Source organism: Strix aluco, chromosome 19 (assembly GCF_031877795.1).
Source record: "Strix aluco isolate bStrAlu1 chromosome 19, bStrAlu1.hap1, whole genome shotgun sequence".
Taxonomy (NCBI): domain Eukaryota; kingdom Metazoa; phylum Chordata; class Aves; order Strigiformes; family Strigidae; genus Strix; species Strix aluco.
The window spans coordinates 3,962,733-3,978,687 of NC_133949.1; the positions used below are offsets into that span (position 1 = coordinate 3,962,733).

Genomic DNA, 15,955 nt, shown 5'->3' on the forward strand with positions numbered 1-15,955 from the left:
CTCCTCTGATATGGAGAAGAGGAAACTCAGAAAACAGCCCAGCAAGCTAATAGCAAAGTCAGGACTGGAAAACAAGTTCTATCAAGCTCTAGTCCCAAGCTTAATAATTGTCAACTGCTTCTGATTGGTACTGGAAAAAGGTATGAGCTGTTTTGATTTCATTGCAGTACTCCATATAACCAGGAAGGAAAGTGTTTCTGTAACAATCTGGCCTTATATTCATCCTTTGAAACAAGTAGTGCTTGGAGAGGGACTAATGCATGATTTTATTTCTTTATTTTAGTTGAAAGGCATGGAAAGTACCTTTTACTTTTAAAATGCTTGTTGACCAAACTTACAGCAGCTTTTTTGGGCTTGGGTGTTTTGGTAAAGTCTACCATGACATTTTGTTCTAACCAGCTGTGTGCAGCTGTGGTCTTGCTGACCTTGCCAGTCGGCACTCTGAGGTTGGAAGAACACTGCAGGAATGGGGATTCCTGTGCCTTTCTCAGTCTCTGACTCAGCTGATTATCTGGCCTGGGAACTGGGACTGTCCTACCCCTTCTGTAAAGGATGAACCTCAACGTTTTCAAATCAAAGATGCTAGCAGAGTCATAAGATAATCAGTAAAAGCAATAAGCACTTGTTCTTTTAACTCTTCTCCTTGTACATAGGGATTTATTTAAAGGATATTTTACTGCTAATGCTTTTGTATTCTGGGTTATAATAGAATGAGCTATATAATATAATGAGTTCACAGTAAACTCATTACTGAATCTGTATTCTGGAGTCCATTACAATAACTATGTAGCATTTGTTACATTTATGCAGCATACTACAGAAGTAGTAAAGATGAGCTTTCATTTAGTGGGTTCAGGCCCTGGACTACACCTGCTGGAGGCTGTGTACAGTATCTGGAGGTACCTAGCCACACTTTGACTTTTTCTTTCTAATAGCATACTTGACCACCAGTAATATGGGTGGAGTGAGCATTTAGAAGCAATAGCAGGCTCTGCATAACCGTGTGTGATGTAAGAGCTGTACCTTTCTGTGCACACACGAGGGGGCAGAGTTAACCTTAGCAGTTCTACTAATGTCAAACTTGCTGATTTTGTTGGAGGAAAAAAGGGGCAGAGAAAGAGAGCTTCAGTCTCTGGTTAGGAGTCTACTGTGCTTCAGAAGCTGAAAATAAGGCCTTATACCAGCTTTTTTGTGACATACGTGCAGTCTGAAGTGGCTTTGTATTTTTAGTCGCTTAGGGAGTGAACTCTGGAAAAATCTGCAGTAGTGAGAGGGAAGGTTAGTTTTCCTTGAAAATGGATGGTGAACTACAAAAGGCAGGTTCTGCAGCTTGAGTGGTACTTGGAACTAATACTGCTTTGGAGAAACCAAAGTAAGTGGTGAATAGGAGGAGACAGTAGCATATGGATCCTTCATGAGGTTCCAGTACTGTAGTGAATGTGTTTGTTGCATTGGATTGTAATAAAGTTATTTTACAAAAAAACCATACTTCAGGAAGGAATATATAGTGATTTCTTCTTCCCCACTCCCGAGTATCCCAGTGTTCTTTGATGGAATTCAATGTAGTCATCCCTGTTTCTAGAATCTAGAAAGGAAATCACAAAAGGAGAGGTCGCTTCCAGGCCTGTTGCAGAAGCAGTGCTGTAACCGGGGCCTTCAAAGTCAGAGCCAGGGCTGACAACACGTCGTTATTTCTTAAAGATAAACTTGCTGTGCGTAGTACTCGCATCCGGCAAAGGTAGCATTCAGCTGCTTAAGAGACATTGAAGCAGATCGCTGAAAGCAGATCTTTTACAGAGCTTGAATGCGATTTCCGTTGTGCTGTTGAAGCAGAAAAACACAATTCAGTATTTGTGAACTTAGCAGGATTTTCTTAATACAAATGTGGAACCAAAGCAGGCAAAATTTCTGGCTCGGCCTGACTTGCAATGAGAGGATTAGTCACTTTTCATACTATCAATGCTATCACTGTTACAAAATTCAGGGGGTTTTATTTTAAAGGAAAATTTCTATAATGAGCGGTGCTTGGAGCAGAGGGTTCTAGGCTGCATTATCTGAAATGCAGCACTAATATGGGAAGTACCTGCACATCTCTGTATGTGGCAGGGCGAGCCCCTCGCAACTGTGATCTGCTCCCGAACCAAGGGGACTGACTTTGGAAGGTGGAAGGGGACAGAACTTGGGTTTATACCATGTAAGCTATAATGCTGCTGAAGCTTAAATGCTGTAGGGTTTACAGTGTGACAGTGAGATAGAGATACATGTATGTTTAAAAGTCTGACTTAAGTCAGGCATCTACTTGTATTCTGCGTATACATCTATTGTGCTTGCTTTAGTGTTTGCTTTGACCCATAGCCACAAACATAAAAACGTTTGGGGATTGCTTTCTTCAGTAAGATTGGATTTTGTCTTAAATGGTTAACATTTGCAACCTGACTATAGAAATAATAGCTTGACACCAGCTGGCAAGAAGGTGTGATGCCCTTGTACTCTTTCAGTTACATTTCTTTGAGAATAAAAAGACTGGTTGTATAAGTATGCTTAAAATCCCCATCTAAACTAGCCCATCCACATAGGGCTCATAACTGTAAAAGACTCAATGGCCACTGAAGTTAAATGATTTTAAAGGTTACTTTAATTTAGAGTCAGTAATTCCTGCAGTAGAATTGTTTCGAGTATGGCATGGCAGAGACAGCTAGGGCTCTCAGCAGGAGCTCCCGAAGCAGGTTACTGGTTAGGCTATTGAAACCTGTCTCCACTTTATGAATTTTGTAGACATTTTATCCCTTTGCATGGGTGGTTGCAGCTTACGGTCTGTAGAGAGATGAGTTTAAATACTGCAAGTGGTCCTTTATACTCCTTGAAGATAAGTGTTGCCTCCTGCTTCAGAGCTGTTTAGGGACTCCCATTCCCAGCCTGCATCTTCAGGATATTTTTGAAACCCAATTTAGGATATTTTTCCTGATGTTGTAGTTTAACCAAACCCTGTACAGATAGCAAGGGGTGGGGTGTCAGTCCAGTGGATTCTTTGAACTCTAATACTAAGACACTTAATGTCTTACCTTGCTTTATCAGATGATCGGGCACGTAGGTCTCCTCGGAAACTTCCCACTTCTTTGAAGAAGGAAGAAAGGAAGTGGGTTCCACCTAAATTCCTGCCACACAAATATGATGTCAAGCTGAAAAATGAAGATAAGGTGAGTTGTCTGCTTGAACCCTTTGTATTATAACATGAACATGCAAGTTTAAGTAACCACTATTGCTGTATCTATACAGCACAATGTAGTGCTTCCTGCCAAAGTCGTGGTAGTGGAAGCAGGATGGCTGTAGCTGTCTGTGAGGCTGACTGGCCTGGCTCTTTCTCTATAGAACTGGGTTTTGTGCGTGGAGACACCTGACAATTCCCTGGTAGCACACTCAGAGTCACAGTGCTACAGTAGCTTTAGAGGGGTTGCTGTTAACTGGCCAGTCTCAGGTCAGGCAGTTAATGAAGCTTGGTCACAGGTAGGCTAGTTAAATCGTGAGCGTCAGTTGCTGCTCTTGTTCTAACTGAGCTTCTCTGAGAGACGTAGGTCACTGTGCGTCGGGAAGCTCTGTGTAGCTGCAGCACTGTGTGCTTTTTGTCGTCTGTTTGCTAATTTAACAGGAGAGGCACTGCTGACCTTGATTTAATGATTATTGCTTGCAGAGTTATTCCTCTGGTTTCAGGGGAAAAAAAAAATCAAAATAAACATTAATATGTAAAAGTGCTTAAGTTAGTAGGAAGCACAAGCCAGAGGAAGGTCAGAGATAAAGCAGTGGGCTTTGGCAAGAAATCTGCAACATACTGACATGTTTTACTTTTTTGTCTAACTGAATCTCCTACCAGTCTCTGTTGGGCATTTCTGTTCTGCAAGTTCTGTTTGACTGCTTTTGAGTCTTTGCAAGAGTTTTGAAAGAGCGAAGAGTTTGTGGACACAAAGCAGTACAATGGTCCTGGCTCCTTTTAGCCGTATGATTTATATTTATAATGTGGTTAGAAGTTAAATGTTAACAGTGTGTCTGTTTGTTATCTCCAAGATCATCAGCAACGTACCAGCAGATAGCTTAGTCCGTACAGAGCGTCCTCCCAACAAGGAGATCCTGAGGTACTTCATCCGTCATAATGCGCTACGGGCCGGCACGTGTGAGAATGCCCCGTGGGTAGTGGAGGATGACTTAGTGAAAAAGTACTCTCTCCCCAGTAAATTTAGTGACTTCTTGCTTGACCCACATAAGGTAAGAATTCCTAAAAGTACCGCCTTTGCTTTCTCACCCATTCCCTGCCCTTGAACGGTTTTGACGGAGACTTCAGTGTGTCAGTTGGGTTTTGGTGCTCCCAAGCTTACATCAGCTTAGGGAGATGCAGAGCAGGAAGGCCCACTCCCTTGAAGATTGACCCTTTGAGAGGTGACCCAGCTTGAATGCCTGAAACAGTGGTCTGCTTTGGCAATTTGAGTGTAATTGCCTTGATTATTTTTTTTTCCCCAATAGTTTGCATTACTTGTCTACAAGTAAAGACCTGATTTCCTGGTGCCAGACAAATGGAAGAGCTGTAGTCCTTACCTGGTAACGCCACTAATTGGGCCCTTTTCATGGTTACAGTGTAAAAGCTGGATGTTTGACTTCGTGATGCTTGATTCTTCTATGGTGTGGTGATGGCAGATACCACCAATTTTGTACTGCATACTCTCAGGGATGTGTGGGTTTTTTTCCCTCCAGCCCTTTGTAATGACCAGCCAAATACACTGTTAATCGAGTAGATGCCATATGAAGTCTGGGTGGGGAAAGCACTAGTGTTTTTTCATTTAGTAAACTTACGTTTTCACAGACTCGGTCTTCGTCGAGCGTTGTTTTAAAACTAGAAGAGAAATATTTGCTATATCCCATTTTCCTCATCAGGAGAACACCCTTTTCCAGCAAGCTTCGCTGGACTCTTCTGGATCTTTGTAAATTTACTTAAAGGGAAGAATAAATTCTTCATATTGAAGCTGTGTTTACCCTTGCTGTAGTATTTGGGGTCACTGCCTTAATAGAAATTAAAAGTATTTGCTGGTGGTGTACAAATTCTTTTATTCAGCGCACTGATGGATCGAGGTGTACCCTTAGTATAAGAAAATATACACAGCTGTGGCATCTTTGGGTTGACTTACAGAAGTCCTTAGCTTTATATTTAGGGGTGGCACTTTACATAGCATGTTTCCCCATTGGCATAGAGATTGAGTTTATGTTGAGTTTTTAAATTTTGAGAAGTGGCTGGAGAATTTTATTAATCCAGAATTAGTATTCTGACAAAATAACTGTATAAGTGACAGTTGGATATACAGTATAAGTTGTAGTCTAATATTTGTGAATTTGTAGTTATCGTGATCCATATCAATGCTGGATGCTTTTGGCTTAAGTAATTCTCTTCAGGAAAGATCTCAACACAGAATTTTTGTAGAATGAAATTATGCAGGCACTGGATTTGGTGATTGTGCAATACTCGGTAAAAATTTCTCTAACGGGCTAATGAGAGCTCCTAAACTAAAGCCTTCAAGCCTGAACATCCATGAGCCAGAAAATCTGAATGTTCCTATGGCAGTCTTGACTTGATCACATTTGTGTATGCCTCTTAAATGAATGCTTATTAGATGTTTGCACCTTCTGCTGTGCTTTCTACTGTTGAATTTTTTTATTGCTAAGGAATCTCAAATTTTCAGCCCCTGTTTTCTGGTAATTTTATCTATAACCTAAAAGTTATATCCTTGTAGTTTATTTTTCACTTCTTGAAATATATTGGTGTTCTGGGTGCATCCTGAAACTGAATTTGAGATGCTGAGATAGCCTGATTTCAGGATTCTCTTTGGCTCAGAGTTAAACTGTTGTGTGCTAAAGGTGTGCTGTCATGTAGGTTATTTCAGCAGCTTAAAACCAGTCACGTGCTCAACCACGTTAGTTCAGAATTGAATCCTGTCTCACCTTCATTCCAGATGCTTTCGGGCAGTTCAGAAAGCAGCCTCTGAACTCCTGTCGCCCATCACTCCTGTGCTCCTTCTGTTTTCCTCTGGGTGGGGTCCAGGACTGAACCCTACAGGACTCTCTAAGAAATCTGAGCAGAGGAATAGTTTTTGAAATTAGTGTCAGCATTTTCCAGGCAAACCCCCTCCCCACAAACCTGTTCAGTAGAAACAAAGTGGTTTTATGTAATGTAGCATGAAACATTTAAAATTCTTGGTAGTGTTTCATTTTCTAAAGTTAAAGGTGAACTTTCTGGAATGAGCTAATGACCTAATAACCAACGTAGTGACTACAGTGCAAAATGTTGAAAACTATTAAGAAGCCTGTTACCCTTAATATATTGAGTACTGCTTGTTCATTGGAAAAATACATTTAAAACAAACCTTGGCAAAAATAGACAGAAAAGGATCTAGGTAACCTTTAAGTACTAATGCAAAATAATTCTTTCTTTAATTTTAGTATATGACTCTCAACCCCTCAACCAAGAGGAAGAGCTCTCGATCACCTGACAGAAAGCTGCCTAAGAAGTCCAAAGCTGATGGATCATCCCTGGGCCAGCCACTGAGCCCTACTCTGTGGTGCCATGTGCATTTGGAGAAATCTATTATTGGCGCTCCACTGAAGGTGAAAAACCCTAAGAATTCAAAATGTCCTAAGGAGGAGCTGGAAGAGGTGATGAAAATTGTGACACCTGCTAAACTTGGTTCTAACTTCCACATTCCAAAGAAAAGCCGACTGGGGAAGGGCAGCAACAAATCGTTGGACAAAAAGCAAAGAGGCAAAAGGGTTCTGAATGGGCAGAAGTCATCAGGGAAATCGAAGTCTCCTAGGACAGGCTTGAAGAGCCCCAAGATGAAAATGAAGCAAATGACACTACTGGACATGGCTAAAGGTACCACTAAGGTGTCCAGGGCTCCCAGGAATTCTGGAGGTACCCCGAGGTCTTCCAGCAAACCCCAGAAACATCTGCCTCCTGCAGCACTTCATCTCATTGCCTATTACAAAGAAAACAAGGACCGGGAAGACAAAAAAAGTGCTCTTTCCTGCATCATCTCCAAAACAGCTAGGTTACTCTCAAATGAGGATCGTGCCCGTCTCCCCGAGGATTTGCGAGGGTTAGTACAGAAACGCTATGAGCTTCTAGAGCACAAGAAGAAATGGGCCACCATGACAGAGGAGCAGCGAAAGGAGTACATGAAGAAGAAAAGGGAGAAGCTGAAAGAGAAACTGAAGGAGAGAGCAAAGGAGCGGAAAGAGAAGGAGATGAAGGAAAAACTGGAAAAACAGAAAAGATATGAGGACCAAGATCTTAAAGGGAAGACCTTGCCTACTTTTAAACTGGTTGATACTCCAGAGGGACTTCCTAATACGCTCTTTGGGGACGTCGCCATGGTGGTGGAGTTCCTGAGCTGTTACTCAGGGTTATTGATGCCAGATGCTCAGTATCCCATCACGGCGGTTTCCCTGATGGAAGCACTTTGTGCAGAAAAGGGAGGCTTCCTTTATTTGAACCGAGTACTGGTCATTCTCTTGCAGACCCTGCTGCAGGATGAAATTGCTGAAGATTATGCTGAGCTGGGAATGAAACTTTCTGAAATACCACTTACTTTGCATTCTGCTTCTGAGTTGGTTCGCCTATGCCTCCGCAAGTCAGATGTGCAAGAGGAAAGTGAGGTCTCGGATAATGTAGATGAAAGCAAGGATTCGGCAGCTTTTGAGGATAATGAAGTGCAGGATGAGTTCTTGGAGAAACTGGAGACTTCGGAGTTCTTTGAGTTGACTCCTGAAGAGAAATTGCGGATCCTTGGAGCGCTGTGCCACCGGATTCTGATGACGTACTCGGTGCAGGACCACGTGGAGGCCAAGCAGCAGACATCGGCCGAGCTGTGGAAGGAGCGCCTCGCTATCTTGAAGGAGGAAAATGACAAGAAGAGAGCAGAAAAACAGAAGCGGAAAGAAATGGTGGCCAAGAATAAGGAGAACGGGAGAGATGAGAATATGATGGGAAGAAATGAAAAGAAAAAAAATGAGATTATGAAGATAGAGCACCGAGTAGAAATAGAAGCTGATGATATGGTCAGTGCTGTGAAGAGCAGGCGCCTTCTTGCCATCCAAGCCAAGAAAGAAAGGGAGCAACAAGAAATACAGATGAGAGGTGAGAAAAATACCAGGAGAGTGGAGTGTTTGTGTGCTCTGGGGTAGAGGAAAATAAATTAATGGCAGAACTGACAGCCTGTTTTCAAAAGCATTACCTGATTTTATGGGATTTACTCACTGGAGAAGTATAATTCGACTGCTGTGGTTTCTGTGGCAGCTCAAAATCTGGAATGTTAAGGAAAAGCAGTAACTGCTTCTAGATTTTTATCTGGGGGCATCTTGTGTTCAGTACCTCTCTAATTCTGTCAGGCCCAGGAAGGTTGGAGATCAGAAAATCTGTTCTGGGGACAGAAAGCAAAAAAGAGTATCTGTCTGTGCCCAAACATCATCTGGTTCTTCTGTGCAGAGGAGGTATTTCCTGCCTAAAAGCTAGTTCCTACAGCTGCTGCTGGCCTTGCTGCCATGCACAGTGTCAGGTTGGTGCTAGCAGCTTCTCTCCCAAACAAGGACTTAAGCAATAAATTTCAGTTTAATGTTTCTCACTTTAAAGAATTAGTTATGGAGTAGTATAAATATAAACTGTCTGCTCAAACCTCTATGAATCACGAGTTGCAATATCAACCTCTGTATGCCTCTGTGTAAGTAGTGCTTTTTGCTAAGGAGTATGGAATATGAAGAGCAAAATACTTTGGAATTGCACTTAAAAAAATTTTTTTTTTGGTTGTAAATGTGGGTACTGGACAGGTGGAAGTAAACAGCACAGCTCATCTGTGGTGTTATTTCTCTTCTGGAACAGTTGAGGGACAAGGATCCCACATGGAGCCCGGTTTATGTGCCTTAGCTGGAATGTGGGAGTATCTGTTCTAGGAGACTGAGGATGGTAAATCATGTGGAATACCCTGAGGCTCCTGAGGAAGTAGACTGGATACAACCGTGCCTCACGCTTAAAGTAAATAGACCTTTCAGATCTTCTGTTAAGAACTGTGAGTCTCAGAAGTATCAATAAACTGCTGAAGATCTGGAGTGCTGTCCTACTTGTCCAAGGAAAACAAAATATTAAATAATGCGCTATAGCTGAGTGGCCTCTTGGCCCCAGTTCTTGCAGTGTTCCAGTTGTTTGACAGCAAGTTCAAGGTCATGATAAGATTTTACTGCAAAATTAATTACAGTTTGGATACTACTCCTTGGGATTCTTCTTGTTCTCACCAGATAGTTTGTGCTAGTTACATGTGAAGAAAAGCAATAGTACATTGATGGAGATAAGAATCATTTGGCTTGTGTGCTGAGGAAGTTTAATTCATTCTTTTGGATCCCACAAGGAAAAATAGGTCTCTCTGGCAGGGAAGTATGAAGCCTTTCATTAACGATTGAATTGATATTGCTTCCTTTCCGTATAACAAACCCCAACACTTCAGGCATCCAGAGCTTTTTACCTGTTAAGCAGTTAAGCAGGCACAAAGGTACCCTCAGAGTACCAGAGATCCTGGTTAGTGTTGACAGCGCAGTAGTTAGGGCTGCAGGGTTAGCAGCTCAGAGCTAATCTGTTCAGGACTTCAAACTTGGGGGCTGATGTGGTTTCAGTATGTGAAAAATAGTTCTGGATAACCACAGTGAGAACGGCATCAGTGTGCTCTTACCATCACACAGGCTTGCTGTGGGCTTTTTCAGTGTATTGGCTTTCATGACACTTCAGTTGCATTTGCTTTTAATAATGTTCGTATCTCTGGGGGAAGTAAAAGAGCAGCTGCTGACAAAACACTTATTGTGCAGTGCTTCATATATATATGTGTGTGTATATGAATATTGAACCACTGCACAATAAGTGTTTTGTCAGCAACTGCTCTTTTACATATCTATAGATATGTATCTCTCAGTCAGAGGTTTCTTTTTCACCACTCCGGTAACATCTGTAGCACTGGGAGCACTAACCTCTTTCAAGTTAAACCTGTCAAGATTGCGGCCGGTGCTAACAAGATAGTCTCAGCTCAAAAAACAACCCAGTGTAAGAAAGCATAAATGTATTTTTTTCTTCTTTCTTGACTTCAAAAGAAGTCAATACAGAACTTCCTGTTGAGATAACATGATTAATGTCTGTATTTTCTTGATAGTAAAAGTCAAGTCACTTCCATTTCCATGGTACTGCAGCACTTACTAATTGTTCTTTGCCTTATTACTGCATGAAGCAATAGCTCCCATACAGTCAGTTGGAGGAGAATGGAGAGCTGGAAGCTTACACAGCTAATGCTGCTAGAGAGGAAAGTACCAACTGAGACACTTGCCATCACAACTGAAAATGAAATATGGGGAGGAAGCCTTTAGTTTGGTGTCTTTGTTCTCACTTTGTTTGAACAGTTTTGGCATCTGACTAAATTTAAGTTTCTGTTCTTTCCTTGCCTCTTCCTTATTCTGGCACTTGATGGTATGTGCTGCAACTGGTTTTACAGTTGGATAGAAAAAATACCTGTCTCATGAGCACCCACGATATGTTGTAAGCATTGAAGAGCCTGCTGGCGGTATGGCTTGTTTTGGTTGGAGTCTTGGCTCTTGAGGGGAGAGTACTGAGGAGTAGGGAAGTGTACTTTGTGCTAGTGCCAGGTGACAGCAGCGAGTCTTGAGAAGGTGTCAAGGAGAGAAATTCTGGGGGAGTCATATCACCTCTGTCTCCTAGTGGAAGGTGACAGCGGTACTTCCTGTACTGTGGGTGTCCTGATGTGGTTTGCAAGAAGCAGATTTAGGTGACACGAGGCATTTGGTACTGTGAGAGTGGCTGTTGCTACTTGTTCTGGTTTCAGTATTTTGCCATGGGGAGAGGTGGTAAGGTTTAGGGAGGAGTTGATATTTACAGACAGGTTTTGTGCAGCTGCTTGTGTCTGGCAGGTGTGGATTAGTGGGACAGTTTTGCCATGCTGCAATTACTGTACGTTGGTATATTGTTGGTATATTATTATGTAAAAGCTGATACATTGCATTGGTGTAACAAATGCAAAGGTATGTTTTTCAGCTTGTCTCCTCTAATCAATCAGGGTTGATTACATTGGCAGGACTTCAGAGACTTACCAGGTATTTACTAACAACTGTTATCAAACCTATCAATACAGAGAATGGTTACAGGTAGGTAGTAGCCCTGGAAAGAGTCCTAGCAAGAAGGTAGCTTCCTCCCTGAGACAGCAGCCTGCACACAACCTCTATACTCTTGCTTTTACCTGCCCCACTCTGCCTTCCACATAGTCTCATTCCATCTGCTTCTAACCCTCCTTTGTGATGCAAAAGTAAGTCTTCATTTCTTCATCCTTTTTATTTTTCCCTCGAGTTTTCTCAGGACACAGAATAATGTTGCCCATAGTCTTTTGTGCAAGTTGTGAAGGGTGATTTTTTTGTTGTTGTTGTTAGACTGAGATGAGGCTCTGACGAGCCAATGTGACTCAATTTGACGTTTTGTTCCATTTTGTTCGGACAGTTCTTGGTGAAAGTATACCTATTCTTCAGAGACGGGCAAAAGTGTAGAGAGATTCTTGAACCATCATGAGAAGCATAAATCCTGTTGACCTTAATGTTTTATTTCTTGGCAGAAGCTGCCTTCTTGCTCCTTACCTAGAGATATGAAATGACATGTTTTGTTCTGTAAGACTCTTGCCAAGGAGCCTGTGATGCCAGGATTTAGACCTCTTCATATTTTTCTTTCTCCTCTTTTTTTGTCAGCAGCCCTGGATATTGAGAGCTACTGAAATTCCAGTCATGAGTGGGAAACCTGAGATTTCTATTTTGATGCTCTTTCACATCATAGCATATATGGGAAAGCGTGGGGTGTTACGGGATGTGAATCGGCCGCTGTTGTGAGACAGTTGTGCCTGGAAGAGGCCTCTGTTGTGCCAGATCTGTTTTTTTGGTAGGTCAGCTTTTGGGGAGAGCATCCCTGTAGCTGCTGTTGTGGAAATGCAGGTGTCCGTTAGCCACGCTGCCCTCTGCGGTGGCACAGCTGGACCGCTCCCAGCACTTGAACTGGCCAGAGCAGAAGTCCTTGTCGTATATTGTGCTGTAGTTAAAGATATTTGACCCTGTTGTTACATGGGATTGCACAGCAATGGACACCACTCTGTTGATTTAGAATGAGAAATAATAATGAGGACTAATTTCTCCAGACAATTTTTATCCAGACTTTCCTCTTTCTTCAGCCCTATTCATCCTTATGCCTTGACTTCTTAATAATTCTTGAGTTTTTGCTAGAATGGTGGGTGGAAAGTAAGATGAAGAGTGGATGGCTGTGCTAAAAGAATATTAACCAAAGTCACTGACAATTTTTTTTTTACTCCTGTGATGTAGTAAAATAAAAGAGAATATTGATGTCTGCATACAATAAAAGAAAGCTAATATTTCTCTGTGCTAATTCCAACAGTGAGGATGGAGAAAGAAGCAGAGGAGGAAAGAATCCGGAAGCATAAAGCTGCAGCTGAGAAAACCTTCCAGGATGGAATTGCCAAAGCAAAGCTGGTGATGCGCAGGACGCCAGTTGGCACCGATCGTAATCATAACAGGTAGAAAAGGAAATGATTCTGAGCTGCCAGCTCCCCCCTCTGAGAGGAGCTTTACCAGATAGCAGTCCCCACAAAGTGATTGAAATGGAGGGTATTGAGAGGACTGCCTGGGTGTTGAGCTGTGGAGAGGAGCAGAAGTGAGGGGTTTTGTGTATATAGGGTGCAGTGACCTTCGCTGGTCGGCCTGGCTGGCTGTTTGAGGCCTTTCTGTGGAGGTTAGGATCCACTAGCCAGTAGAGCTTCAAGTGTGTGCATCACAAGAACCTAATTGCCATCTTTTTTTTTTTTTTCCATTTGTTGTACAGGAGCGCTCTTAGAGTGGATTCTAACAAAAGCTTTTCATGTTTCTCCACTGTGCTAATATAAAGATATACATGCATGTGGTTCTTGCTGAGTCAAGCACACAGATGCTTCTCCCCTTTACGCAAATAAGGGCAGATGTGTGTAACTAGCCAGAAGAGGAGGCAGGTTAACATCTGTGTTTCCTACAGGTATTGGCTGTTTTCAGATGAGGTTCCTGGCTTGTTCATTGAGAAAGGCTGGGTACATGACAGTATAGACTACAGATTCATCCTTCCCCATCAGAAGAAAGAAGACTTTAGAAAGGACTACAGCCCAGGAGGTATGATCAGCTGCCTTTGTGGGTATTTCCTTTGTTGATGTCTGACTTGTTAGAATGGATTTGTGAATGTGAGAGAAAACTGTCTGGTCTGAGTGTTTTCATGGGGGTACTCTGATTTAAGCCTTCTTTAAACTCTATAAGCCTGCACACAGGAGAGTGTGATGATCGTGATGATCTCCCTCCTGCTGCTGCAGGTCTTGAGCCTGCCTGCAATGTACCACGTGAGGACCACGGGGTACAGTCACCTCTCTCCTAAAAGCAGTGAGGTTGATGTCAGTTGTGGACTAGCCCCTCTGGTTTACTCTGACCCTGCTGAGTTGCAGCGTGCCAGACTTCTTGGACAAGTGGTTGTGTGCTGCAGGGAGTGAGGGTATCCAACACAATGCTAATGTTCCACCCATGGCAAGACTTCCAGATTAACCTGTGAAATAGTATCAAGGACAGTCTTCTAGATACCTAAGCTTTGCTGATTGAGGCTGTTTTGGCAGACAGCCCTCTTCCACATGTTCTCTCAGCCTGCTGTTCACCTTGTACTGGACATGCAGGTGAGGTGCAATGACTAGCTGAACTTATACTGCTTCCTCTAGTTCTGCCTGGCTGACTTGGAGCCTTGCAGGCAGAACTTGGAAGTGCACAAAAATCAGTCTGTGGGGAGGGAAACTTAATGCTTCTATGTGGGAATAGTTCTTGGTATAGAAGAGCATGCTATAATCTGACTCCAGCTGCAGTTTCAGTCTGGATCATTTCTTGTTTTTAAAATATCCTAGGCTGGCATTGAGTCCATCTACAGCAGTGCTGTGTGTGAGAGGCTATATTGAGTTAAATCAGAGCCCTCACCTGGTGGTATTTTGTTTAGACAATGGTCAGAGTAGACATCTGTAGGCGAATGGAACAGGAAAAACCTACAGTGAGATGCTTCATCCAGCATGAAACTTTCCAGCCATCTGCGTCTTGGTGACCTGTTGAGCTGGAGGTGGTATCATGCAGTGGCCCTCAATGGGTATATTTTTCTTACGTGAACTTTTTCAAATATTGACCAGCCATGTTCCTGTACACCACCTTGCTTCCAGCTGTATTAATTTCTCAACTGCTGCCTGTGTATTTACCCAGCTAGCATGCAAGATTTCAGCACACTCCTTTTGAAACTTAAGAAGCAAAGGCTTAAATAAGTAAAGGTTTAAATTCACATCAGACTGTTGTCTAAGATGCTCACAAAAATACATCCTATTTATAACTCAGAATCACAGAATCATTCAAGTTGGAAAAGCCCCTCGGGATCACCGAGTCCAACCCTCAGCCTGACTCTACAAAGTTCTCCCCTACCCCACATCCCCCAATATCTCATCCAAACGACCCTTAAAGACTTCCAGGGATGGTGACTCCACCCACTCCCTGGGCAGCCTATTCCACTTTGACCACTCTTTCTGGGAAACATTTTTTCCTCATGTCCAGCCTAAACCTCCCCTGTTGCAGTTTAAAGCCGTTCCCTCTTGTTCTGTCACTAATTCCCTGTGAGAAGAGACCAGCACCAACCTCTCTACAATGTCCTTTCAGAGAGCTGTAGAGAGTGATGAGTCTCTCCTCACACTGAACAGTCCCAGCTCCTTCAATCTCTCCTCACAGGATTTATTCTCCAGGCCCTTCCCCAGCCTCGTTGCCCTCCTCTGCCCTCGCTCCAGCCCCTCGAGATCTCTCTCGTATTGAGGTGCCCAAAACTGGACACAACACTCAAGGTGTTCTAAAAGTACTTTGTCATATGTAGCTAAGAAGTGAATCTAGGTTTATGTATTTGAAATAGGAATGTTTTTCTTAATTTTATGTATGTGCTTTATGATGCTGTAATTTCTTAAAAAACACATTATCTTTTTTTTGTATTTCTATAAATGCATATACTGTGAGTTTTAGCAAAGTCCTGCTGCATTAGTTTTCCCTGACAAATGTATTGCTGACGTAGATGCTGAGTATAAACACATGAAGATAGGTTAATTTAAGAATACTTAAGAATACACTTAAGCCTCTGGGTTTCTTTTACAGACAAGCGGAAGAGTGCAGCTGATGGCAGAGTGAGCAAGCTTCACCGGGCTGTGCATGCTGTGGACCTGCCCACAGAGACGACTGCACCCAAGCAGGGACAGAACTTATGGTAACACATGCTTTTATAGCTGTGAGATACTCAAAGCATAGAGGTCAGGGAAACTAGACAGATTTCTTTTGATAGGCCTTACTTAACAGGTGGATTAGTTCAGCAGCTCTCCAGACCTCTTACTGATCTTATTATTAGTAGTGAATGGCTAATAGGGCAGCCAGTCCAAGAGCTGGTGGAACCATTATAATCAACCTAATAAATCAGACTTAAAGGCAGTGTAAATTAAACTGGTAAAATGATACTTCGATGTATTGCTTTTTAAATGTTTTACATTCAGAAGAATTGTTAATTTAAAAGAATTGCTGTGTACTTTTTTCAGTATTGGTAAGTGTTACTTAAAAAAAGGCACAAACAAGGAGGGGAGCAGTGACCTAGCTAAGTGTGTCTAGATTTTCTTTTGTGGTTCATCTCAGCAGAGCTGAATTGTGGCACATGGGGTTCCTGAGCACATGAAATTAAAGTCTTCATTGAGATCTTTGGAGACAGGCCTGTGTTCCTGCGTGTTCTTGTACTATGTGAGATGTGCAGAGCCATCCCCTA

General features: G+C 42.5%; 1 protein-coding gene across 1 annotated transcript in view; it reads left to right on the top strand.

Moving 5' to 3' along the window:
* The window catches only part of BAZ1B (bromodomain adjacent to zinc finger domain 1B), a 50,814-nt gene that overhangs the window by 10,936 nt on the left and 23,923 nt on the right, over nt 1-15,955 (top strand). The window contains exons 5-10 of the mRNA XM_074845444.1: nt 3,076-3,197; nt 4,060-4,257; nt 6,478-8,173; nt 12,509-12,647; nt 13,139-13,269; nt 15,304-15,412. Of these exons, the coding sequence (XP_074701545.1) occupies nt 3,076-3,197; nt 4,060-4,257; nt 6,478-8,173; nt 12,509-12,647; nt 13,139-13,269; nt 15,304-15,412 (2,395 nt within the window). The remainder of the gene's footprint in view (nt 1-3,075; nt 3,198-4,059; nt 4,258-6,477; nt 8,174-12,508; nt 12,648-13,138; nt 13,270-15,303; nt 15,413-15,955) is intronic.